The 26977-nt window shown below is 44.7% G+C and overlaps 2 protein-coding genes and 1 long non-coding RNA gene across 5 annotated transcripts in view; 1 reads left to right on the top strand and 2 right to left on the bottom strand.

Annotated features, from left to right (window-relative positions):
• Positions 1–135: 135 nt before the first annotated feature.
• Positions 136–5465, bottom strand: ube2g1a (ubiquitin-conjugating enzyme E2G 1a (UBC7 homolog, yeast)). Its single transcript, XM_026181143.2, has 6 exons — positions 5231–5465; positions 3638–3740; positions 3425–3522; positions 2734–2912; positions 2489–2609; positions 136–1334 (listed from the first exon to the last, which is right to left on the bottom strand). Exons 1-5 carry the CDS (start codon positions 5274–5276, stop codon positions 2523–2525), a joined length of 513 nt encoding a protein of 170 aa, XP_026036928.1. The 5' UTR covers positions 5277–5465; the 3' UTR covers positions 136–1334; positions 2489–2522.
• A 531-nt stretch (positions 5466–5996) lies between these two features.
• On the top strand, positions 5997–17653 carry spns3 (SPNS lysolipid transporter 3, sphingosine-1-phosphate (putative)). Of its 3 annotated transcripts, none has more exons than XM_026181137.2 (13): positions 5997–6103; positions 12945–13191; positions 13277–13342; positions 13575–13711; positions 14675–14826; positions 15126–15192; positions 15273–15415; positions 15511–15651; positions 15748–15937; positions 16315–16380; positions 16464–16562; positions 16643–16805; positions 17307–17653. In XM_026181137.2, the coding sequence occupies exons 2-13, from the start codon at positions 12966–12968 to the stop codon at positions 17375–17377; spliced, it is 1521 nt and encodes a 506-aa protein (XP_026036922.1). In that variant the 5' UTR covers positions 5997–6103; positions 12945–12965; the 3' UTR covers positions 17378–17653. The 3 variants fall into 3 exon arrangements, with proteins under 3 accessions (XP_026036922.1, XP_026036921.1, XP_026036923.1); XM_026181136.2 differs by lacking the exon at positions 5997–6103 and adding an exon at positions 7907–8910; XM_026181138.2 differs by lacking the exon at positions 5997–6103 and adding an exon at positions 12232–12365.
• The window catches only part of LOC113030072 (uncharacterized), a 27886-nt gene continuing 12967 nt past the window's right edge, over positions 12059–26977 (bottom strand). The window contains exon 2 of the long non-coding RNA XR_013911854.1: positions 12059–12313. This is a non-coding gene — a long non-coding RNA (uncharacterized LOC113030072). The remainder of the gene's footprint in view (positions 12314–26977) is intronic.

Raw genomic sequence — 26977 nt, 5'->3', positions numbered from 1 at the left:
AGACTGACCTGATCTCAGGAAATTTAGTTCTCATCTGTCCAAATGTTTGCAATCGTTGGTGGATACTGTTTAATATTCCAGGCCGCTGTGAAAACAGGTGAACACTGGAGCAAGCAAAGCTCAAGAACGCAGATAAATATTGAAAAAAAGTCATGTTTTAGAAGAACTCACTACAGGTGACAAGTTTCATAACATGAAAAATATACATCAGTATTTTGTCTTTATACATTAGGCAAAACTGCAATAGTGAGCAGAGTAATGATGAATTTGAATCTTTGAGAGGAAAGAGCGACAAAACAAAACCGGCGTACACGCTGTACACACAAGCACTCAAACGTCCACAAACAAAATCCCAGAAACATTCAGCAGAAAACCAAAAAACCAACAAAACCATAAAACAAAGCATGCATAACAATTCCTACTGAGGACGATACAGACGATGGAGAGAGGCGCTGCTAAAAAATAAAACAATATCCGAGGAGGACGACGCGTTTTTATCAGGGTATCAAAAATGAATGTGTACACTCCAAACTAGGGGGGTTATTGCTACACCAAATTGTTACCGAATTATACAGTCGCTGTATACAGTCCCAGTCATACTACAGGTGGTAGTTTCTATATTTGCCTGGTTTTTTGACATTTTTAAGACTTAATCAACGCAGGATGAAGTGGCCGAGCTTTTTATTGGGAGGCACTTTTGAAAAGAAAAGACCAACAAAATTTAGCATGCACAAAAAAAAAAAAGAGGGGGTGTAAGACTGAATATAGAGAGAAAATCATTCAGCTGCCTGTGATGCTGAGCAATAAAGGACCCAGAGGACAGCTGTGTATTCCTTAGTCACATCATTCACGTCTTGCTGGGACTGAACAAGCTCTTCACAGGTGACATTCCTCCAAACGCATCCGTGTTAACGGCTCCTATGAAAACAATCTAAAGAGAACTAATCCATGCCGGGGCTGAGAGAAGGAAAATGGACAAAAAGAAATGAACCCGCGCTATTTCATTTGGTCTAAATGTCTGGATGGATGGAAAGGGAGCGTATATATTATCCGGTTTAGTCTGTGCTATATACATGTCTTTACAATATCTTCCTGAATGTTGAAGCAGTTCATAGCCTTGAAAAATCTTTTATCATCTTCTGGGTTTTTTTCTTGTTTTCTTTTTTTCAGTTGGCACTTGCTTGGCGATTTTCCGTCAGCCTTGGTAGTCCTTGTTATGTTTCTATTGCAGCCTACAGTAGCCAGTCTGTTCCTGCCAAAATAAAGGAGGACAAGCCTGGCGACAGGGTGGAAGAGTGCAGGAAACAGTGCCGTGTTGATTTTCAATTGGAGACCTGCGGGAAACAACAAATGGCCGGAAAAAACACAAGTTAGGACCACGAGTCGACGACAGGCGACATGCTCAGTACTGTGCAACAGTCTCAAAGCTCGCCTTCATTTCTTTAGATTTGGCGAGGAAAATGGCAAACAGGTGTAGTGAGTTATTGGACCATGTGCAAACATACATGGGATACATCAGGCAAAAAAGGCGACTGAGCAATTTTAATGAACTCATCCTTTGCTCTTTAACACAGCCTGAAATCTCTTCAAATGTGAAGCTTTGTCTAAGCGGCCGTCAGCAGCAGTTCTCCAGGCTGCTACAAACAGCAGCTCTTCTTTGGATGTTCACTGCCTTTCGTTTCATTCTGTCAAGATCAGTTGGACTGTGTGTTTTTCTATCCACACACTGTATCGCCTGTGTTTTAGACGTCACTGCCACCCTGAAACATTAAGCTGCTGCCAGTCAGACACTTTGCACATGGTGCTGCATGGCGGAGCAAAGTCTGCCAGTACTTTGCCTCTTACCTGTAGTTATTTTTATTTAATTTAATAACTGTACAGTACTCTGTTTATAGTAACCATTGTCCTTAATGTAAATCTGTAAGAAAGATTGTGTATGTTTCTGTTCCGTGTCCTGTTTGTTTGTATATGTGTCTTTTTGGCTGCTGTTACAACCAAATTTCCCCTTGTGGGACAATTAAAGGATTATTCTGTTCTATTCTACTTCTGTGTTCATGCTTCAGTTTTGATAGGATCGTCAACATCGTGAGCTGACATGCAACCACGTTGTTTATCTAAGCACGGCACAGACATTCAGAGCCGTGCGTCTGTCCTGACCTCCTCTGTACACACGGAAACGTTGAACCACCAATTTATCATTTGGATTCAAATTTGTCTGGTTCATTGGAAGCAAACTGTTGGCGCCTCAAGACTTTAGCACAGCACGCCATTTATTTATTCATTTGGGGTTTTTTAACGCTTTCATCAAGTGTAAGCAGACAAAACTAGGAGTGCTGCTAATATTTATCCTAAATCTTTTACAGTTGTGAATTTGTTTACCAGTATATTACTATAAACGTTTTTGTTTTGAGCCAACTGAATTGTCTTAATGGAGAATCTGTGGTGGTGCTCTCCAGATTAAGTTTAGGGATGACTGAACAATCCTTACCCTGAAAACATGAAGCCCAGAGCCGTGCTGAGCATCACTCAAACGCAGTCTCTTGGCTTTTTCGTACACAACGGGCAACTTTCCTTTTGAATGCGCCGTGTCTGTCCTCCCGCCATTCTTTCTGCAGGGGGACGTTTACACAAAATGTTAAAATCAGAAAGATTCACTCACGACTGGACTTTTATAGAAATGTTTGGATTGAATAAAAGGACACATGCAAAAGATCTTTACACAGTCAGACTTACTGCAGCATCCACATTGGCTGGCGAGTCACCGTTTGGGTCTGCCAGCATAGAGATAACACTAATCATGATGGTTTCCACAGTGTGGATAGGCAGCCAGCGCTCCTCTGGTTTCTCGTAGCCATATTTGTCCTCCCCAGGCTCGTGTAAAATAGAAATACATACATCGCCGTTCTTGTCAACTGGAGATGAAGAAAGAAAGATTACTAATATTTTGTGAAGTAGAAAATGCTCTCATTGGAAAGTGTGTACGTTGCTTTTCACTGCCTGCTCCTGCTAAGTGGCCAAATGTGTGTGTCCACAAACTTTCCCACTGGTTAGTCCTTATTTTCCTTAGACCTTATTTTAAAGGTCTGAGAAAATAGTTCCCATAGTCAGTGGGATTACTGCTGAGGTCGCACTGGTTCTTGATTTTACTGAATTTTATCTGGCTGCTGTTTACGTGCTCGTGCATCAGTGGCCTTTATGTCTCTGCGTGTGTTTACAGTCTTTGCTGCCACTTTTGAAAAAGAGGCTTTTACCTCCATCAGGATAAACACACCATGTAGTAAAGATGGCAAAATAATTTTAATCAACAGTAGAGTCACAATAAAACTAATAACATGTAACATTAACACAAAGATCATACAGCCTTCATTTCGTAAGCTTAAAAACATTTATAATAACACTGATAGCATGTTTCACCGGTACCTACCGTTAGGGTGCCAAATATCTGTGATAAATTTCATTTTAGGTGGCCTGAGAGGGTAGTCTTTGGGAAAGGTCAGATGAGCTTTAAACACACCACCTTCACTGTGGGGGGAGGGGGAAAGATGAAAAAAATCAGCATGATAGGTACCAAAGTTTAAAAACAAATCCACACAGGCCAAAACTCATCTCAACCCATACACAAGACAGGGAGACTCACTACAGGGTGTCTGGAGGCCCAATGATAAGGACTTCCCATCTGTAGAGATCACTATCCTCGATCAGGCCTGCTGAGAATCCCTCCACTGGGTTTTTGTTCAGCTCTGAATATAAAAAAATCAAAGTCATTCACTATGACATACAGCACACTACCTCCACTACATAACCTACGTGCATTACACTGTTCTTCAGGTGGCTGAGGTGACAACATGACACTCAGAGGGGCTTGAGTGAGAATGAGCATATTGCTCAAACTACTTAGCAGTTCCCACCTATGTTACCAATTTGCCATGAACACCCAACATGGCATCAAGAATGGCAGCGCTCACTGTAAACAACATTTTAAACAACTGTAAATCTGTGCTCATGAGTCGGACTAAATGTCGATTTTTTACATCATAATACATTAAGTGGACTTTGGGATTATCGATCGAGCAGCCGTTTGATAAAACAGTTTAACCTTTTACATAACATGATGGAAGAATTTGTTTTTCTTGATAGGCCAAACAGAAACATTTCAAAGGAGCTGGCTCGGTGAAGTCTGATGCTTACTGATCATTATTTCAAGGCTTATAAGAATCACAAGCATTAATTGTAGACTGCAGATCGTATGAATGTACAACAAAGAAAGGCAGCCTTTTTATCAATGCAATAGCCCTGCGACACGAAATCCGTGGAGCTTTAATTTCCTGAATTAATCTACAACCCTTGCTCCAAAATATGGAGGTTTAGGTCAATTACCGGTCACCTTGAAGGGCAGAATGTGGGGACAAGTATAAAGGTGGACCCAGTGACCCTTACAGTCTCCATGCGAAATTTTCATTTTAAACAAAACCTGAAACACGTCATCAGTGCTACAAACCTAAAACATTATACAGCGCCTGTTCGACGCAGCTACTTTTGAAAGGTCGCTAATTTTAGAGTGGCTAAATATAATTCGCAGCTGACCCTGCTAAAAGAGCGAATTGAGGTAATGCGAGATTAACGTTAGCTTAGCGCGTTGACGCTAACAACAGTGACAGCGGCTAGCGTTAGCCTACAGTTAGCTAGCTGGTTAAACACGTTAATTCTGCGGTGAGTGGTAGGGACATGTTCTAACTACTGAAACTGTACTTACATTTATGCGTAAAATGTCCACTAATATCACACTGATCACGTAACTGCTAAACGTCATGTTAAAAAACGAGAAACACTACTTGGCTCCTCGGTTAAAAATACATGTAAACACATTGAGTCAGTAAAGCCAGCTACAGGCTAACATTAGGCTCAGTGATTTGAGCTAGCCTCGTAATAGAAAGTCGCTGGGACTTCTGACAGCGGCTTTCATCTGCAAACAGGACGCAGTGTCGTAAGGCACACACACAAATCACTTGGTCTCCTGAAACACTGAAGACTTTCATTTACTAAACGAGGGAGGTGTTTGTTTGCTCCCACTGTTGTAATCCCCAGGCAGTTCTTTTGTCATTCGGATCTTAACGTTAATGCAGAATGTTCAAGAAAACAGTTTGCGCCAGCACCACGGTTTCAATCAAAGCCGCGGCACCGCTGTCGTTAGCTCGGCACCCAGCATCAGTTAACATGACGGTTTAATTACCTGCAAGCTGTCTCCGGAGTAACAGCGCTGACTGAGGCTCTGTCATACTTATACCAATGTAATGCAGCTATGTTCGATGTTAATATTTCGCGGTAACAGCGTTAATTTAATGTTCACTTAACAGGACTCTGTTCCTTCTATTTTCCGTTTAGCATTCCCGTCATTATTCTTCTTCGCCGCCTTCCCCTGCCGCTATCGTTTCTTCTTCGTTGATTTGTTTGGGGGAACTTCGCGTCCTCAGTGATGCATTACTCCCACCTTGTGGATAGGGTTTTACTTGCAGTGTTCATATTATTAAGTGTGCCTATGCCAAGAGCAGCGTTGGGGAGTAACGGAATACATGTACCGCCGTTACGTATTTAAAATACAAAATATGAGTAACTGTATTCCGTTACAGTTACCGGTTAAAAAGGTGGTATTCAGAATACAGTTACTTTGTTGAAATAAATGGATTACACTGCGATACTTTCCTGTTTCATTTTGTCGGGGTCAGGACTGTTTGGGTTTTGTTTGACAGCTGTTCCAGGCGGCAGCGTTACGGTTGCCATGGTTACAGGGCGACACGCTCTCTCTCTCTGCGACTGTGTGTTTCCTGGGTGAGAGAGGCCTTTTCGTTGTTGTTGTTGTTGTTGTTGTGCTAAGCTAACAGGCAGAATGCTACAAGCATAGCTCTAAAGAATGTAGCATCATGGGCAGTGTAGTCCGTGTTGCAGGGAGAATGGACTGCCATACACGTTATGTGTCTGTGAGCGCGAGGAGGGAGAAAAAGGGGAGTGGAAAGGTACGAGTTGTCATGGAGGAAAACGGGAGCTGGAAGCATGTAAATATAATAATAACCACTGCAGCCAAGAAGAGAGCCTGACGAGCCCAGTTGTAAGTAAGCTATTAAGACTCGACTGTACACCGTGTTCGTGTTTTCCTCCGAAAACAATAAGTTCCGTTGGAGCAGTCTTTCAACGCCTCTCTCTGTCTCTCGCAAGAAAAGTTGACCCACACAACAAAGTAAAGCTATTTTTCGGCTATGAGCCGACAGGGACCCCGCCGTATTAGTCAGAGGTCCCTTTGGAGTTTGGAGTCGCGGACCTTCAGTAATAGTAATAAATCACACAGCAATAGTACATTCATGTTGTTGTAAAAAGCATGATAATATATTAAGTAATCCAAAGTATTCAGAATACGTTACTGTCATTGAGTAACGTAACAGAATACGCTACAGAATACATTTTGGGGCATGTATTCTGTATTCTGTAATGGAATACATTTTAAAAGTAACCTTCCCAACCCTGGCCAAGAGGCACACTTATTACTATTCCTCAGATTTATTCTTCTTCTTATTATTATTATTCCTCAGTTTCCGCCTGAAATTTTACAGTGTAACTCACCCCACAGTTTTGAGACATATTAATATTTAATGCAAATTTTTGCCCATTGAAATGAATGGGAAAGATTTATTTGTGGTGTGTTGGCTCCATCTCTTGGTCCCATTGAAACGAATTTCAAACTTCATTTGTGGTGTGTTGCCTCTCTCCAGTGGTATGTTGGCTGTGGTACGGCCTTGTCTACCCTTATTTGTATTGCCGTAATGACGACAATATCAACGGCGCGCACAGCGTCACAGCTTTCAGGAACCGTTGAAATTTTTAAGGTTGCGCGAACCATTGAATAGTTATGGTAATCGCAAGGGCGTATGCTTGGTGGAAAACTCCATATCCCACAATTCATAGCACGCCTCTGCTGAGTCAAACAATGGCGGCCACCACTTTGTTTTTATATTGCTTTATTAGTGTTTCTAGGCGAGACACGCTTGTTTCATTGTATTCTTAAGGTTAGTTAGTAGAGTTGCCAACCATCCCGTGCAAACGGAATGCAAAGACTCGGTGTCTCAGCTAGACTTAGGCTACGTTCACACTGCAGGTCTTAATGCTCAATTCCGATTTTTTGATCAAATCCGATTTTTTTGTCTGCTTGTTCACACTACAAATAAAATGCGACAGCAAACGCGCTCTAGTGTGAACGCTCAAAGCGGCCCGCATGCGCAAAAGAAGATGTCACACACAACGCGCTCTGTTTAGACCCAGAGCAACAGTATTGTTTGACTGATGGCCCTTAATATAAAGACTTCGGTCTTCACGTTTCCCAATTTTTGCTTGAAGTTATTTTGTTATTTACATAATAATGTAAATAACCTAATAATGATCCTTATTGCTGTTTCAGAGAGGAGCGGTGCTTCAAAGGATAGCTGCAGATTTCTGTCAGAATCTGCAGATTAAACAGTACAAATAAAATGTTCACGTTTCTCCAACGTTGTCTTCCCAGCAGTTTCACTGATATCTACACGGGATGGCCAGAGAAGCGTTCGCGATGTCTTCTCGGGCGCTTCTCTGGCACTGATAATTGGTGTCTGTCTTGTGTCAGTGACGTAAAAGACGGATTTAATGCGACCTGACCGTTCACACAGCAGTCGCTTTCTAAAACATCGGATATGTATCGGATTCAGTACCACATACGAAAGTGACCCAGATCGGATTTGAAAATATCGGATTTGCGCCGTTCACACTGTCATAGCATGATCGGATATGGGTCGCATAGGGTCAAAAAATCGGATTTAATGCGCTTTCGCCTGCAGTGTGAACGTAGCCTTATTTTTCATTTAGGCTACGTTCACACTGCAGGTCTTAATACTCAATTCCGATTTTTTGATCAAATCCGATTTTTTTTTGTCTGCTCGTTCACACTACAAATAAAATGCGACAGCAAACGCGCTCTAGTGTGAACGCTCAAAGCGGCCCGCATGCGCAAAAGAAGATGTCACACACAACGCGCTCTGTTTAGACCCAGAGCAACAGTATTGTTTGACTGATGGCCCTTAATATAAAGACTTCGGACTTCACGTTTCCCAATTTTTGCTTTAAGTTATTTTGTTATTTACATAATAATGTAAATAACCTAATAATGATCCTTATTGCTGTTTTAGAGGAGCGGTGCTTCAAAGGATAGCTGCAGATTTCTGTCAGAATCTGCAGATTATACAGTACAAATAAAATGTTTACGTTGTCTTCCCAACAGTTTCACTTACATCTACACTGGATGGCCAGGAAGCGTTCGCGATGTCTTCTCGGGCGCTTCTCTGGCGCTGATAATTGGCTTCAGTCTTGTGTCGGTGACGTAAAAGGCGGATTTAATGCGACTTGACCGTTCAAACAGCAGTCGCTTTCTAATACATCGGATATGTATCGGATTCAGTACCACATATGAAAGTGACCCAGATCGGATTTGAAAATATCGGATTTGCGCCGTTCACACTGTCATAGCATGATCGGATATGGGTCGCATAGGGTCAAAAAATCGGATTTGATGCGCTTTCGCCTGCAGTGTGAACGTAGCCTTATATGGGCTGATTATTCATTTATTCGTTTTAGTAACGGTATAAACAGTGAAAGGTGGTGGGTTGTCCAGATGCTGGTCGATGTGGAAAAAATAACTCAGTTGTTTGATGGTGGCTAACGCGGAGCTACAACAGAGAGCAGCTAGCCACCGGTGTATGACAGAAAGGACATGCGAGAAACCGAGAGATACGAGGCGGCCGCCGAGCGACCGGGCATGGCTTACCTGGCGTTCTCTGTCTCGTTTCACCCCCTCCTCCTCTCTCTCGCGCGCGCCGCCGGTGAACTGAATTTCAGGTAAGAGGTTATATATATTTTCGTTGTGCTGACGTTTTACAATCAGTTACAATAAGTCGTACTGCGTGCTAGCTAGCATGACAGACTTTCTATACAGCTGGTGCCTGCTGTGTTACTGATGGTGAACTTTATTGTATTCATAAGGTTAGTTTCCAACCGTCCTGTGCAAACAGAATGTCCCGCATTCAGAGAAAATATTACGCGTTTCCTGTTGAGCTGAAAAGGAACACAGTTTGTCCCGGACTTCAGCTACAATGGAAAAAGACACAAAGCTGGAGTTACTCTGTGGTTACCTGCACAGCGGTCTTCCCCTGTCATTCTCTCGCCTGTTGCAACTTCAGTCATGAAACTGATCAATGATCAGCTGATGGCTGTTCTCTGGTGTTTGTTTATCACCCACTTTGCGCCATAAACAACAGCAGCAGTTTAAGCTTGATCAGCTGCTGTTAGAATTCATTTGATTTTAATTTCTAGTATCAGCTGATGTTTGATGGAGCCACAGCTGTAAAAGCTGCTGGTCGAAACCAGGAGACGTCCTTACTGAATCATCAGAGCTGTGATGGAGAAACAGGTTTACCTTTTAGGTGACATGAATGAGTTGAAGTTATGAACTGTTTCTGAGAGACAAATAACACCAGGATCCTTTTCTATGTAGCTGACAGCTGGTAACTGTGCAGGGGCGGGTCTAGCAAAGTGTTGCCAGGGGGCAGGTAGGGCATTAACAGGGAGAGGGGGGCACAAAGAAATACTTTTCTTTCTTACTCTCATATAAAATATTTAGCTTTTATTAAATAGTTATCTGAATCTTACAACCAAAGTTTGTATAATAATACACGAGATTGGCTGTAGACCATTGTTAATAATTCAGAACACTGTGTAAAAATAACAAAAAGTGAATGCAAAAGTGCACAAATATTTATTTTACGTGTTTGATGTGTGTGGCGGGGCGTGGTCTGCAGTGCCGCTGCAGGGGAGGCGGACCCACCTGAGCGGCATCTGCAATCACGCCTCTCAGGCGTAAAGTCCATGCTGTCTCGGCTGTTGTTTTAGTATGTGTCGGGCTGTGAGATGAAAAGCTACAGCCGGCTGTGTGGGTACACCAACCATGTGTGAAAAATGGTCCATAAAGTAATGCTACAAAGCGTGTTCATGCAAACATTGTTGGGTCTGCCGTGGTACAATGGGACTTCTGCTCATGAACCTCTGCGCACAGCGTCTGCAAATCGGGGCTGTACGAAGTCACCTCATCTTTACACAAAACTGTAAGCTGTGATCTGTGAGGCGCGAGCGGTGTTTGGTTTTACCATAGTTCATGGTGGAGAATGGCTGCTCTGCTGAGTTTTGCTCTCTGTAGCCGTATGAATGGCAAACTACACTGATTAGCAGCGGCATAGGCACACTTAAAATTTCTTCAGAAATAGAATATTCTTCTTCTTATTGTTGTTGTTGGCGTGATTTTATTTTTCGTGCACTATTGAAATGATCGTATTTCATTTTCACATTTCTCTCAATTACTTCCAGGGTTTACCTTTTACCCTTGCACCTCCTGTTAATTATACATGATGTTACATTATACATGTAGATAGATACTTTAAAAGTGCCAGAGGTACATAGTGAGGGCTTTTTACTGAGACATAATTTTACTGTGAAAAATGTGAAAAATAAAATTTGAAATTAGGTTAATGAATGTCTGGTATGTAGAAATGAAATAAAGGCAACAGAATGCTGAAACTACAGTGAATCTATTCCTTCTGACAAACCTTCAATCAATAAAAATAAAAATAAAAATACTGCAGGAATTTTGCATCAGGCTTCAACATAGCTTGATATCAATTTCTGATTTTCTTGTTGATAAACACTTTTCAAATAAAAGGTGGAAACAGTAGATTTAAATGGCATTTTATTTTATAAATAAATAATTTTAAGACATTAAGATAAGCAAAGCAGTAAGATGTTCTCATGCTTTACTGCATATTGTTAGTGGACATATTTTCTGATCTTAAGAAAAGGTGAAGAAAGCTCTGACACACTGACTGACTTGCAGCCATTTCTCACTGATCTGAAGAGCGAGGCAGGAAGTTGATTTCTAGATAAGAGTCAGCACTTCCAAGCAGAGGGGACCACATATGTGACACATGCTGTACTTGATCTAATGAGATTTGAAAGCAAACAGATGCTTTGGTGACTCCGCAGTTAAATGTAGACCTTCACATTCAGCATGACTACACCAGTTTCCTGTCAGTAAGCCTGGTGTTTTAGAGCCTTTCAGGCATCCTATTGCTGCCAAAGGCATCGTCTTATTTGTCTTAACCTCAGAAGAAAGAAAGAAAAAGGTTTTACATACTTGAACCCTTTCATGCATAGTGGTCACTACAGTTACAGCTGTTCAAAGGCTGTTTTTGTGTATTTGTGTCAGTGTTGATGGTGTACTTGCACATAAACCTCTACATACACATCAGTGTCCACCTAAATGCATAAAGATGATGAACTCTCTCCCTCATACATTAAGAACTGTGGACTCGGTGGTTGTTTTTTAAAAAAAACCCTCAAAACTCACCTTTTTAAAACTGGTTTTGGTTAAATGTTTGCGTGTTTTATATTGTCTGTTTTACCTTTTTATTATTTGTTATCTTATGTGCAGCACTTTGTGATTCTGTCTAGAAAGGTGCTACATAAATACAATCGTGTTTATTTATTTATAATAAAAATACTTCAGAAAAAATCCAGGTTGAGGTCGTCGTCATCATTCATGAAAGGGTTAAAGGTTTTTAATGGCTCATATTATTATTTTTATTATTATTATAATATTATTTCTTTCTTTTTTTTACATGTACATGACCCCAGTGTCAAAGTGAACAGTAGTTTGTAGAGCAGTGGTTTTGATGAGTCACTGGAAACTGAAACTAAAGCGAGTGTTTTCTTTCTGTCAGAAATAACCTCTCAGTCCTGAGATAACAGATGAAATGTAAAGGTTTGATAAGGCAGGTGTTTCCAGAGCAGAGCAGGACCACCTTTTAATCTCTCCTGAAATTGGATGGCAGGTTGCACACGTATAGTTTAGCTACTAACTTAACTGATCCGTTTGCCTTGCTGTCATGTGAGTGTAAGGCTGTGGACGGTGAATCAGACTAGTAAAAAGTCAAATGAGTACATTTATTGCTTTATTTTGTGCTAAGTTTCTTAAAAAAGAAACACAAAGTGGAAAATGTCCATGACGTCTGGCTGGTCTGTGCCATTGCTTCACTAAGACAGATATGTGTGAAACCCTGCATGACCAACCCTCAGTGGGCTGGCCCTGTCGCTAACTTAATATAACTCGAGTCGTCCCAAAACTGAGGTCCCTGTTAGCGTCTTCATGCCTCAGAGCCATTCAGAGTCACATTGTTCTCTCGCAGCTGCACATCTGTAGGAATGAGATAAGAGGATTTAAAGTAAAACCAAACATCAGCAAGTCGGTGAGTCACCTGTAATTCACATTTTGCATGGTTTTAAATACCCGTATGATGGGAACACAGCTGCATTGTAAGATTACAGCTGTGCTGCACGGTGTTGTTTTGGGACAGAAGAGTTCATAAACAATGCTCTTAGTGTTGTCCCTCACCCTGGTTGGGCTGAAATATCTGAGGCGCACTGTTGCAGACGCCAAGGTTACATTTTTATACGCTCCGACTCGCTGTGTCTATTTTCTACATATGCATAAACTTGCTATAATTAAAAGATGCTTTAACCTTTCTGTCGCGGTTTTAAGAACTGGAAAATAAGCTGCATTTAGAGAACAACCTTCTTCTCCTTTCTCTGTTATTTTGACACTGTTGCAAAAATATCTTCTTGGTTGTGTAATTACTTTCTGTCATAAGGGCTGTTTCTAAAGTCTTTCTACAGCTCGCATGAATCAAATTTGCTAAAAGCTGCATCGCTTGAACCTGAAGACAGCGACTTAATGAAAGCAGGACTGTGTGTCTGCACTATATTGTCATTCTCGAGCTCTGTGGAGCATCTGTGCACGAGTTTTAACATTAGGTCATCTCATTCAGCTGAAGGGAGAGCAGCTAGCTATGGAGCCACGGGCATCAGTCACATCCTTCAAGGACATCCCAGTACGCCGATGGAGCCTGCGTTCCAGCTGCAGTCTACCTTATGGCTCTTTTGCAAACAGCCTGGCGTCTCTCGCACCCGATGCTGAGGAGAAACCTGCCATATCGCCCAAGCGCGCCTATGTCACTATGTTTGTGCTTTGCTACGTCAACTTGCTCAACTACATGGAGCGGTACACAATAGCAGGTTGGATGATTTCTTTGTCGATACACACTATTTACTGCTTCCAGTTGGGCAGGGCTTGCACTGAATGGTGTTTCTGGCCTTACAGGCGTCCTTACAGATATTCAAAAATTCTTTGATATAAAGGACAGCACCGCTGGACTTCTGCAGACAGGTATGATGAAGCAGCTGTTTGACAAACACACAGAAGCACTGATGGAGATCAAATTTGTTTTGCTTTTTTCTTTTTAATGTAAGTGCATGGCAGGCCCATGTGTCGTCAACTGCACATACAATCAGGCACCTAATTAAGCAGCGCTGTGTTTGGAGCTTTCACTGATCGTTGTGTGTTTACTGTGAACGAATGATGTCATTGAAACGGAATAACTGATTCCATCAATTTTCAGTTTTCATCTGCAGTTTTCTCCTTTTGGCCCCTCTCTTCGGTTACCTTGGCGACCGCTACAATCGCAAATACATCATGATTGGCGGCTTGAGTGTCTGGCTTTTGACTGCAACCGCCAGCTCTTTTGTCAATGAATCGGTAAGTGAGGAGTATTTTACAAGGAATAACAAAGTAACACAACTTTGCATTGCTACGTGTTCACTTTGCTCCCTGCGTTGTTCTAATTCATCACACGTCTGTTGGAAAGGCTCCTGAATTTCAACATTTGGCTCAGTGTTTGTGGTTCAGGGTAGTTTTCTTACCAAACTCCATCAGCTGAGTCGCACTCTTGTGAGGCAGAAACTGAAAGTCCAAGACGGTTAACCTGCACCCCGTCAGACAATCTGAATTATTAAATTAAAAGAATGAACAATTTGTCTTCATTAGGTTTAAAAAACGTTATTGTCATCTGGCTCTATAGAAACATACAGCTGTATCATAACCACGCTGACAAATGTTAAGCTGTCGGGTGAGGTTTCATCAGATCGAGACGTCTGAGAAGAAAAGTCACAAAGCTGGTCTGCAGAGGTTACGCAGAGTTTCTGATTTCAACACTGGAAATTCCAGCCCAGCGCTTGACAGCATTTTATAGTCTGTGGTATCAAAGGTTTCAGTGAAGTAAAGTGAGGACGGCACAATAAGTTATTAAGTTAGTCTGAGGTGACCAAACTACGTTGGTGAGGAGGCGCGCTGCGCTCTGTGATCACACTGGAACCCATCAAGCGATTCATTTTTGCATCAGTGCAGCTTTTTCTACAAAACAGTCTGTTTGTGTATTCACATTTGATATCCTTCGAAGTGGTTTAACTACAGGGGGAGAGACTCCTCCATCACATTCAGCTGTAGTTTTGACAGGCGCAGAGTTAAGAGGGAGTTTCAGGGAGTGGGAGCTGTGACACTCAGTGGGGTCTGAGATCATTTCCCCATGTTTGTGTTGAAAATGCATCAGAGGTTTGTTGTACCTTATCTGCAGACTGATTGTGCTGATGACTCTCCGTGCATGTAACCATGTGCGCTTGACAGAAAACATGTTGAATGTCTTTGATGTTTTTGTCTATGCAGCAATTCTGGCTTCTCGCCCTGCTGCGAGGCTTGGTCGGGACCGGAGAAGCCAGCTATTCCACCGTCGCTCCGACCATCATAAGCGATCTCTTTACTGGGGGCAAAAGGAGCATCATGATCTGCATCTTCTACATCTTTATCCCTGTCGGAAGGTAAACAGCTGTTTTTCTTTTTGCACGCTTTAACAGTTTCATTCAAATGATGCGCTGCTGCTGCTGCGCTGCTGCACGGCTGAAAGTGTTGCTGAATGTTGGGTGGATGTTTGGTAGGTTTCTCCTCACCACAGTTGTTTCGTGTGCAGAGCTGGTGTTGCAATGAGTGGTGACACAGCAGTGACTCTAGATTTAGGTTTCCGTACGTTATCGCCCGTCTTAATCTCTCACTTGTTAAGATGTCATATGGCGATATGAGCTTGTTTGTGCATCATGATCACACTATTGCCTGTTTGCAGCGGTCTTGGGTATATAACAGGGCGTGGCTTTGCATCTCTCACAGGGGACTGGCACTGGGCTCTGAGGGTGAGAACATTTTTCTTATTCACGATGCAGAAGTGCGATTTGATTCAAAGTGATGCTGGATTATTTGGCTCTGTTCTCAGATCACACCCATCATGGGCGCAGTGGGACTCATTTTGATGATCGTTTTGTGCCCCAACCCGCCGAGAGGTGCTGCAGAAACCCACGGAGAGGGTGTGACTGAGCAGAGCTCTTACTTGGAGGATGTCAAATATCTTCTGAAGAAGTACGATTTATATTTTGCCCTTGCAAGCGTGAAAAAACCCAAACAAATGGTGTTTGCTTCTAAACAATCTTGTCTTCCTGGTTCTCTGACCTCAGTAAAAGTTACGTGTGGTCATCGTTGGGAGTGACGGCCCTGGCCTTCCTCACCGGGGCGCTGGCTTTCTGGCTGCCGAACTTTTTGTCCCGAGCTCGTGTCTATCAGAAACTCAGCGACAAACCAGGTGACTCCTCGGACAGGTATAGCATGACCTTTTCCCCACGTCGCTTACTTGCTCCAGCCTGAATCGGTGCAGTTTTGACCGTACTGTGTGCTCTCTTCTGCTTCCTGTGCAGTTACATCTTTGGTGCTGTAACGGTGGCCACGGGCATTCTGGGCGGGGCTCTCGGCACTAGTTTATCCAGACGGTTTAGAGACAAGGTGCCAAATGCTGATCCACTCATCTGCGCCGTGGGCATGCTTGGATCAGTGCCGTGCCTCTTTATCACCATCTTTGTGGCATCAGCAAGCATTCCCGCCACTTACGTAAGACAGACTTTGGAGCTATCCTCTGGCTGAGTATACCTCGAGGTGGTGACGTTGTTGGTTAGTCACTGAAGGCACAGCTTTAGGGCAAACTGTGATATTTAGGACAACATTAAGAAGACTGAGCATCCTTTAATGGTTCATCTGGCAAAATTCTCTTCAGATGGTTTCTGCTGGTGGACTTGTAGTGATGCATCATGCAGCAATAGGTCCAAACGTCAAAGAAAGCCTCCTTTTTCTTCTTTCATTTAAATTCTAGTCACAATGTCAAAGGTTCACATTCAGAGTAGAGAAGTTAAAGGCATCGGTTGAAATAAAACATCGTGAGCACCTGTTATGACTGAAACATGAAAGACTGTTTGTCTTGAACGTTTCAGGTGTTCATTTTCTTGGGCGAGCTGCTGCTCTCGTTGAACTGGGCGGTCTTGGCTGACATACTGCTGGTGAGCATTAACTCTGACAGTAAAAACCTCAAAGTGTCGGCTCAAATGTGACACGCCCCTTTTGCTCGTGCTTCTCGCTTCAGTATGTTGTCGTACCAACAAGGAGGGCGACAGCGGAGGCTCTGCAGATTACAGTCGGACATCTGCTGGGTGATGCTGGGAGCCCTTACTTATTAGGAGTGGTAAGAAAGTAAGCTTTAGGAGATCATCTCTGATTCTGTCACTGACCACTAACACCGATTTCATACCTGCACTGGTGTAGATCTCTGATGCTATATACCCAGGTAGCCCCGACAGGAACTTTGACAGTTTGAAGTACAGCCTGCTGCTCTGCCCCGTGGTCGGGATTGTCGGGGGAGTGTTTTTCGTCGTTACTGCCGTCTACATTGCTGAAGACAGGAAAGCAGTGCAGCAGCTGCTTGGAGGTAATAAAACACAAAAGACACAAACACCAAAAACTAAATGTTGAAGCGGCTTCCGAGTGTTAATTTGTGCAAGGACGCACAAAAAGTTGTCATTTCTTTTGTAACATGCATGCTTGTGCCCGTGTGTCTGAACAGTGGTCCTCTGTTCAAGCTCTAACTTCAGACAGCTCCTGTCCTCACACAGTTACAAACACATCCCCCTCATCTGCACACATGCTCCAATAACACTCTGGTGCTCTGGCAACTCAGAGGAAGAACTGGGCCACATCGTGATCCTCGTTTGTCTCATCCTTTCCTTTCTGCGGCGCTGCTAAAGGCTCAAACAGCCGACTGTCAGCTCAGTGTCTGAGTAGCTCTGCTGTGGTTCTACGTCTCAGATCCTTCACCAACCAGTGCGTGCAAGTGCGGCTTGCTTAATTTAGCATTTTTCAAACGTGTGTGTGTGTGTGTGTGTGTGTGTGTGTGTGTGTGTGTGTGTGTGTGTGTGTGTTTCGTTACCAGAGGAACCCCAACCACCGCAGCATCCTGCACCTGAGCCCTCGGTGGAGCTGAGCAACAGGGGAAATGTGTAACGTCTTGCAAAACGAGTCATGCAATGAATGTTAAGTTATGAGGCCCTGTTACACAGACGAACGGCTTTCAGTCTGTGCAGTGTTTAACACCATTTTTAAACGAGAGTCCGTTTCCGTTTTCACCTCAGTGTAATCTCACAGGAGAAGTTTGTCTTTTAAAATGGTCACATTGTTACCTCACAGCTCTCTGCAGTAGACTTGAAACGTGAATGCAGTTGTATTTTTCACTCTAAATGTTGTTGGTTATATTTCTATTAAATTTTCAAGCAAAACCTGCTCTCGAGTGTTGCTGAGTTACTCGCGCGTGCTTCAGTCTGCCGGTCGAACTAAAATAATAAGCTGACACTAAAATCTCAGTATTTCAAAGAAGACGTGTCTTTGACAATACTTCCAAGGATCATCACTGAAGTGACTCACTTATTTTTAATGCAAAAGAGGAGCATGTGTGGTTTGTACGGTGAAGCTTAGCTGCTCAATTCTGTCTACTGACCAGCAGGGGGCGACTTGATCTGACAAAGTGAAAATGATATAAAAGTATAGAGTGTTGTCTGTGTTATTAAGTACCACGAGTGTCTTGTGTTGTTTCTCGGTCAGAGTCGACCCTCATCTGGTTTAAAGAAGAAAAGCACCAACAACACGGTGACAGGCACAATGCTCAAACCAAGATGATGACAGGCCATCATTTATATACAGTTTGATAGTATGGTCCAGAGGAGGAATAAGTGGACGAGTTTGTTCAATGAAGGAAAGAAGCAGAAAACAAAACTCTGTCATAAAGTATTTTCTGCTTTAAAAAACAAAGAAAAAAGCAAAACAAAAATGTTTGGATGCCTTTCAGAGAAAATGCTTCTGTCTGACATGAAGCAGGAGGCTGAACTTGGTGTTCTGTTAGGCCGTTATCCATCTAGTTTTATGTTCTTGATGACTGATGATGATATGACTCCTTTTGCTGACGCTCATCTGTGGAAGAGCTCCAAAAACGTGCCCAAGTATTCACAGCGAGTATCGTCACATTAACCTTGACTATCCTAACCAACGAGCAGCTGCTCCTCCAGAGATGAGACCATAAAATAAGCACATGATGGATTTAAAGATGGAGGAACAACATCCAGGCTGAATGCAAAAATACTGGGACAGCTTTGGTTGTTTAACAAAAAGCTTTCCAGTGTTTGTCCACTAGATGGCACCTCTGCATTATTCTTAAAAACGCTCCCAGGAGGGAGTCTCCTCCATCAGTGGGGCAGTATGGATTTAGCAGATGTTCACTGAGACCTCGTGGACCTGGCGTGGAAGTGTTCATGTCTGAGCGCACACAGTGAGCAGTTTTGCTGTACTGATGCAACTGTGGGTAAATAAGCCTGTTGTTGGGAAACCATTTGTAAGTCTGTGTCACCCAGCCTGGCAAAGTTTCCTTTAAGGCTGATATAATCATACTGACAATGTGAATTAAGAGCAAACAAAGAGCCCTGGGAACTGACCAGGTAAGCAAACTGGTCAGATTCCACAGCATGTCAAACCCAACAATGCACAGGACCCCAACACGTCTGTTGCTCGGGACCACAGGACACCTTCAATGTCCCCTCTCCATCTCAACAAGCACCTGCTGTTTGGTCCCACAAGAGGGCGCTACACAACAATAGTTTTAATGGTTCTGATGATGCAGCTGGTCGTGTATATGTGCAAATACACAGTTCAGGAATGTAATACAAACCCACACACCTAATGGACATACATACATACATACAGGTTATCGATATATATAAATAAATATAAAAACATATTTTTCATCCCCGACCAGTCGCAGCAGATGGCCCCGCCCCTCCCTGATCCTGGTTCTGCTGGAGGTCTCTTCCTGTTTTCCTTCCCACTGTCACCAAATGCTTGTTCATAGGGAGCCTTCAGCTGACAGTTGTGATTTCATGCTATATAAATTGAGTTGGGCTGAGTTGAGTTGAAGCCGCCGTGCTGCAGCCTTCCTGTGTGGAGTTAGCACTATGTGTGCATGCATTCTCCCCGGCTACCACAGCCTCCTCCACAGTCACACAGGACATGCATGTTTGGTTAGTTGGCGAGTCTAAGTTGCTGGATGTAGCTGATAAAATGAGAATGGTTGTCCGTCTGTGCCTCTTCCTCGTCACAGTTGGGATAGGCTCCAGGCCCTCTGAGACTGAGACGTGGATGAGCAGAAAACATAACACAAAGTCACACTGAAGGAATGCAGCTTCACAGGTTTGGGCACTGACACTGTAGCATTTTCATCCTCCTTTCATGGATGGTTACACATCATACAGTGAAGGCAGGCGTGGTGCTGAGGTGTGAAGGTGAGAAGAATGGAGCACAACCACAGTACTGTCCACCAGTGCTGGACCTTAGACCTTTAATCACCTCTCTCCATGTTAGAGGAGCTCTGTTACAGACATGGATTCCTCCCCCAGTACTGTGTGTGTGGGGGGGGGGAACTATCCCAGCTGCCATAGGGCGAGGGGCGGGGTACACCCTGGACAGGTAACCAGCCTGTTGCAGGTCCATTACTTACACCCACATATTTAGAATCAGCCCAGTAGCAGCAAGTCTTTGGACTGTGTGAGGAAGCCAGAGGATCCAGAAGTACAAGCAAACTCCACACAGAAAGGTGGATTCAAACCCGGGACCTTCTTGCTGTGAGACCACAGCGCTAACCACCGCTTTCCAACTGGCCAAATCCTAAACTGGCTAACTCTCTGACCTCTGTCGAGTTCACGGAGCATGATGGGTGCCATGTTCAGTGTAGCCCAGCACAAACAGGGCATCATCACCTACGACAGCGTCGCGTCAGTCGGTTTCAGACAGCTGCTGCAGAGGTGTCTGCTCTGCCAAACAGCTGCATGTCTCCGTTATTTTGAACTGGAGTAAACCATGGAGGGAGGTTAAAGGTCACTGGCCTCGTCACTTTCAAGTACAAGGTCACGCTGTAGTTGGGCTGCATTGTCATCATGTTGGTTTATCCCAGTAAGTGCTGGACACGAGAACACGTGGCTAAATGCAGTCGTTTTACAGATTTTATGGCTGATTTATGAAACTTTTCACCAAGCTTGGCACTTACAAATTGAAATGAAAGGTGGAGTTCAGGGACATGGATTCATTGTTCAGGGTGTCACTGAGACACCGTCGTTTTGTTTTTCAACATTTCCGACTTTAGCTCTGTCTGCTGAGGGAATAGAGCGGGCGGCACGACAGTGCGAGCTGAATAACAAGCAGACGCACACTGAAAGGTATGTGGAAAACATTCTAGCGGTAAGAGTTCAACCTGTAATCAAAAACACAATGGGTATTGTGTGGCATGTTTGAAAGCACTTTATCTGCATACCTCTCAGTTTCCCCCGTCGACCCTGGCTGTACAGGAAACTGTCACAATGGCTAATAAATTGCATTGGCCAATCAATGCAGGAGCCAGTGGCTGTTGTGGAGCGGATACAGTCGGTGTTTACTCAGGGACGGGGAGCATTTTAGTCATGAAAACAGGCTCATACATGGGAGCAGCTCTCAATCAGAATGCTGACGTGATATCATTATTCCCCAGAAATGGCTCGTGCACATCGCGAATATTTACTGTAACTGAGGAGTGGGCTTATCTAGCCTCCATTTGAGTTATTCTCACCCTTCCACCAATCAGCTGTAGAGCAGCGATAAGAGGAGTAAAACCACATTTCTGGATGTGAGGTTGCACTCGGTCCTTATCTCCAGCAAACTGCTGCAGTGTCATGACATCATAGAGAGGAAGAGCCCTCTCCACCCTCTGTACTGTCCCTCATTTGGACAATTACATCATATGGGCCCCTCATGCATTTGGCCTAGACAAATATTTCTGATTTCGCTGTGAGGCGTCAGCACAGTCATTATTAGGACAACTATTGTTATGATGCCACCGTGTTCTTAGAGTCACTGGGTGCTTCTTGGGCGGGTTACACAAGAACAGAAGAGATGTGTTGATTGGATTGTTTGCAGGCGCGGGGGGTGATAATCCACACAGGAGCACAAGCATGCAGAAATTCAGAAGTTGTGTTAATTAACACAGTGGTTGTGTGATGGTGCCAGACAAAGAAGGAGAAATACCGATGTTGCAACGGTTGATTTTTAGGGGTTATTATATTTGTATCATGTGAAGGAAGTTGCCTGTTCATGCAGCAACATGCAGGAGATGGAGCTAGCACATGAAATGCCTTTGTCTGAGCACAGAACACAAATGTGGACTGCAGTGGAAATGCAGCCAAATCGGAGGCTTTCCCTTTAATGACACATGCACTTTTTTGGTCCTATGTATTTAGCATTCCTGCTTCAGAGGCCTGCCGGCCACTGAGCTGAGGAGAGCTGATTTGCAGACTTAGCAAAAGGGTAATTACAAAGATCCATGTGACCTATAAATATGAGCTAAAGTACCACACAGATCTGCCCTCGCTGCAAGTCGGCCTCCGTCACACAGCAGCTCCCATTTCTCCATTTAAATGCACTGCGATTGTTTTTTGTGCAGGAATGCAAACAAACAAGCTCAACACGACGATACTGAAGTGCACGCTGGAGTCTGGCCCCGATTGTCTACCCCTCATACAAATCAGCTGAGACTGATGACCCGGGTCCAAGGATTCCAGCTTGGATGGAGCTGCTGGATAAATTATTCAATCAGCAGATAAAAGAACCCGTCTCTGCCCCTGAACACTATATTTAGTCACTGCTGTCTCTCTGCCACCTGCTGCTGCACTTGCACAGCTCAGATCAGACTTCCAAGGAGGGGAGACATCAGCCCAGATCTGCCCAAATCCCCAGCTGCTCTGCTGCCAGACGCTCTGCTGCTCGACTTTGGGAGGGCAGTCACTCCTGCAAGCTACAGTCAGGAACAGGCGGGCCACAGGTCAGGAGGTCACAGCGGATGAGAGAAGGTCAGAATGGCAGGGCCAGCACCTCAAGACAGGCTGAAGCCAAGACGGCTCCAAAAACAAATGTATGTGAGGGGTGGTCCAATGCTGCCAGATATCAGCGAGGAGGACGTGAAAGGCACAGTTCAAAACACGTGTTAGTCTTAAGATGGATCATGTTGTCGAGGTTGTAGCTACGCTCTGTTAAAAACAACAGCTCTCTTCTCACACACAAACCTGACACTAGCTCTGCTTTTAATATCAGGCCTCAAACTTTCCTTTTTGATCAAACGTGGATCAGGTGACCCTCCCTTAGTTATACTGCAATAATTTCAATTCAATTTTATTTATATAGCGCCAAATCACAACAAAAGTCGCCTCAAGGCGCTTCATAGATACAGAGAAAAACCCAACAATCATATGACCCCCTATGAGCAAGCACTTTGGCGACAGTGGGAAGGAAAAACTCCCTTTTAACAGGAAGAAACATCCAGCAGAACCAGGCTCAGGGAGGGGCGGGGCCATCTGCTGTGATTGGTTGGGGTGAGAGAAGGAAGACAGGATAAAGACATGCTGTGGAAGAGAGACAGAGGTTAATAACAGATATGATTCAATGCAGAGAGGTCTGTTAACACATAGTGAGGGAGAAAGGTGACTGGAAAGGAAAAACTCAATGCATCATGGGAGTCCCCCGGCAGCCTACGTCTATTGCAGCATAACTAAGGGAGGATTCAGGGTCACATGGTCCAGCCCTAACTATATGCTTTAGCAAAAAGGAAAGTTTGAAGCCTAATCTTGAAAGTAGAGATAGTGTCTGTCTCCTGAATCCAAACTGGAAGCTGGTTCCACAGAAGAGGTGCCTGAAAACTGAAGGCTCTGCCTCCCATTCTACTTTTAAATACTCTAGGAACAACAAGTAGGCCTGCAGAGCGAGAGCGAAGTGCTCTAATAGGGTGATATGGTACTACAAGGTCATTAAGATAAGATGGGGCCTGATTATTTAAGACCTTGTATGTGAGGAGCAGGATTTTGAATTCTGGATTTAACAGGAAGCCAAAACAGGAGAAATATGCTCTCTCTTTCTAGTCCCTGTCAGGACTCTTGCTGCAGCATTTTGGATTAACTGAAGGCTTTTCAGTGAGTTTTTAGGACTTCCTGATAATAATGAATTACAGTCGTCCAGCCTGGAAGTAATAAATGCATGAACTAGTTTTTCAGCGTCACTCTGAGACAGGATATTTCTAACTTTAGAGATGTTGCGCAAATGGAAGAACGCAGTCTTACATATTTGTTTAATATGTGCGTTGAAGGACATGTCCTGGTCAAAAATGACTCCACGGTTCCTCACAGCGTTACTGGAGGCCAAGGTAATGCCATCCAGAGTAAGCATCTGGTTAGAGACCATATTTCTAGGATTTTCAGGGCCGAGTACAATAACCTCAGTTTTATCTGAATTAAGAAGCAGAAAGTTAGCGGCCATCCAGGTCTTTATGTCTTTAAGCTGTCTTAGCTGTTTGACAACTACTCTTTCAAGGATGCTTGATATGAAAGGAAGGTTGGAGATTGGCCTATAATTAGCTAAGACTGCTGGGTCTAGAGATGCTTTTTGAGTAAAGGTTTAACTACAGCCAGCTTGAAGGCCTGTGGTACATAGCTGATTATTAGAGATAGGTTGATCATATTTAAGATCAAAGAATTAATTAATTAATTCAGCCAGACCTGCGACCATATGTTCTGGACACTCGGGTAAAGAGAGGGGCTGAGCTTTCAACTGATCACCACCTGGTGGTGAGTTGGATCAGGTGGCGGGGGAGGACGCTGGACAGACCTGGTGCACCTAAACGCGTAGTGAGGGTGTGCTGGGAACGTCTAGCAGAGGCCCCAGTCCGCGAGATCTTCAACGCACACCTCCGGCAGAGCTTCAACAGCATTCCGAGGGAGACTGGGGACATTGAGTCCGAATGGAGCATGTTCAGCGTCTCCATTGCCGAAGCTGCTGCATTGAGCTGCGGCCGCAAGGTGGTTGGTGCCTGCCGTGGTGGTAATCCCCGAACCAAATGGTGGACACCAGAGGTGAAGGGAGCCACCAGGCTGAAGAAGGAGTCCTATCAGGCTTGGTTAGCCTGTGGGACTCCGGAGGCAGCCGACAGGTATCGACAGGCCAAGCGGAATGCGGCTCGGGCAGTGGCTGAAGCAAAAACTCGGGTGTGGGAGGAGTTCGGAGAGGCCATGGAAAAAGACTTTCGGACTGCCTCGAAGAGATTCTGGCAAACCGTCAGGCGTCTCAGGAGGGGAAAGCGGTGCTCTACCTGCACTGTGTATAGTGCTGGCGGAGCGCTGCTGACGTCGACTGAGAAAATTGTCAGGCGGTGGAAGGAATACTTCGAGGACCTCCTTAATCCCACTGACACGTCTTCCGAGGAGGAAGCAGAGTCTGGGGATGAGGGGAATTACCCGCCAATTTCCGGGGGCGAGGTCACTGAGGCAGTTAAACAACTCCTTGGTGGCAGAGCCCCTGGTGTTGATGAGGTCCGCCCCGAGTTCCTGAAGGCTCTGGACGTTGTAGGGCTGTCCTGGTTGACACGCCTCTGCAATGTTGCGTGGAGATCAGGGGCAGTACCTGTGGACTGGCAGACCGGGGTGGTGGTCCCCATCTTTAAGAAGGGGGACCGGAGGGTGTGTTCCAACTACAGGGGGATCACACTCCTCAGCCTCCCTGGGAAAGTCTATGCCAGGGTGCTGGAAAGGAGAGTTCGTCCGTTAGTCGAACCTCGGATACAGGAGGAACAATGTGGTTTTCGTCCTGGTCGCGGAACACTGGACCAGCTCTTTATCCTCTCCAGGATACTTGAGGGTGCATGGGAGTTTGCCCAACCAGTCTACATGTGTTTTGTGGACTTGGAGAAGGCATTCGACCGTGTCCCTCGGGGTGTCCTGTGGGAGGTGTTGCGGGAGTATGGGGTGTCTGGCCCATTGCTACGGGCCATTCGATCCCTATACAACCGTTGCAAGAGCTTGGTTCGCATTGCCGGCAATAAGTCGGACTCGTTCCCGGTGGGTGATGGGCTCCGCCAGGGCTGCCCTTTGTCTCCGGTTCTGTTCATAATTTTTATGGACAGGATTTCTAGGCGCAGCCAAGTGGCGGAGGGCTTTCGCTTTGGTGGCCTCAGAATCTCATCTCTGATTTTTGCGGATGATGTGGTTCTGTTGGCTTCATCGGGTGAGGGCCTCCAGCTCGCACTGGAACGGTTCGCAGCCGAGTGTGAAGCAGCGGGAATGAGGATCAGCACCTCCAAATCTGAGGCCATGGTTCTCAGCCGGAAAAGGGTGGAGTGCCCACTCCGGGTCGGGGATGAGTTCCTGCCCCAAGTGGAGGAGTTCAAGTATCTCGGGGTCTTGTTTGCGAGTGATGGGAGAAGGGAGCCGGAGATCGACAGACGGATTGGGGCTGCAGCTGCAGTAATGCAGACGCTGCACCGGTCCGTCGTGGTGAAGAGGGAGCTGAGTGTAAAAGCGAAGCTCTCAATTTACCGGTCGATCTACGTCCCTACCCTCACCTATGGCCACGAGCTGTGGGTAGTGACCGAAAGAACGAGATCGCGGATACAAGCGGCAGAAATGAGCTTCCTCCGAAGGGTGGCTGGCCTCTCCCTTAGAGATGGGGTGAGAAGTTCGGCCATCCGGGAGGGGCTCAGAGTAGAGCAGCTGCTGCTCCACATCGAAAGGAGCCAGCTGAGGTGGTTCGGGCATCTGACAAGGGTGCCCCCTGGGCGCCTCCTGGGTGAGGTGTTCCAGGCATGTCCCACCGGGAGGAGGCCCCGGGGCAGACCCAGGACACGCTGGAGAGATTATATCTCTCGGCTGGCCTGGGAACGCCTTGGTGTTCCCCCGGATAAGCTGGAGGAGGTGGCTGGGGAGAGGGAGGTCTGGGCCTCTTTGCTTAGGCTGCTGCCCCCGCGACCCGACCCCGGATAAAGCGGATGAAAATGGATGGATGAATTAATTAATGGCAGGACTTCTTTGAGCAGTTTTGTAGGAATGGGGTCTAAAAGACACGTTGATGGTTTGGAGGAAGTAATTATTGAAGTTAACTCAGAAAGATCAATTGGAGAAAAAGAGTCTAACTTAACATCAATGGTACTAAGAGTAGCTGTAGATAATATTACATCTGTGGGATGATTATTGGTAATTTTTTTTCTAATGATTAAAATATTATTTGTGAAGAAGTTCATGAAGTCATTACTAGTTAACGTTAAAGGGATTGTTGGCTCAACAGAGCTCTGACTGTTTGTCAGCCTGGCTACAGAGCTGAAGAGAAACCTGGGGTTGTTCTTATTGTCTTCAATCAGTGATGAATAGTAAGATGTTCTGGCTTTGCGGAGGGCTTTCTTATAAAGCAGCAAACTATTTCTCCAGGCTAAATGATGATCCTCTAGATTTGTGACACGCCATTTCCTCTCCAGCTTAGGGTTCTACTTCCCATGATGACGAATGCTTCTTCTTCACTCCTTTGCTCTCTGTTCTGGTAGATGGCCGCCCCTCCCTCAGCCTGCATCTGCCTGAGTTTCTGTCCTCTTAGCATAAAGAAATAAGGATTATTCAGAGGTCCTACTGTCCTACTTGGACTACACAGTTCATCAACTCTGTTTGTTTTTAAATGTATATTTAACTGAATCAAAGAAAGAGATGCTTTAAAAGTAAAACTGTTCTA

This window comes from Astatotilapia calliptera, chromosome 10 (genome assembly GCF_964374335.1).
Source record: "Astatotilapia calliptera chromosome 10, fAstCal68.1, whole genome shotgun sequence".
Lineage (NCBI taxonomy): Eukaryota > Metazoa > Chordata > Actinopteri > Cichliformes > Cichlidae > Astatotilapia > Astatotilapia calliptera.
This window is presented reverse-complemented; position numbering and strand designations above follow the sequence as displayed.

What these genes read in the sequence shown, in the direction of transcription:
- spns3 (XM_026181137.2), top strand. Translation starts at nt 12,966, where the DNA reads ATGGAGCCACGGGCATCAGTCACATCCTTCAAGGACATCCCAGTACGC. An exon ending in TCTTGGCTGACATACTGCTG is followed by an intron (nt 16,381 to 16,463) that starts GTGAGCATTAAC and finishes TTCTCGCTTCAG; the next exon opens with TATGTTGTCGTACCAACAAG. An exon ending in GCCCTTACTTATTAGGAGTG is followed by an intron (nt 16,563 to 16,642) that starts GTAAGAAAGTAA and finishes GCACTGGTGTAG; the next exon opens with ATCTCTGATGCTATATACCC.
- ube2g1a (XM_026181143.2), bottom strand. Translation starts at nt 5,276, where the DNA reads ATGACAGAGCCTCAGTCAGCGCTGTTACTCCGGAGACAGCTTGCAG. An exon ending in AGATATTTGGCACCCTAACG is followed by an intron (nt 2,913 to 3,424) that starts GTAGGTACCGGT and finishes CTTCATCTCCAG; the next exon opens with TTGACAAGAACGGCGATGTA. An exon ending in CAGCCAATGTGGATGCTGCA is followed by an intron (nt 2,610 to 2,733) that starts GTAAGTCTGACT and finishes GTCCCCCTGCAG; the next exon opens with AAAGAATGGCGGGAGGACAG.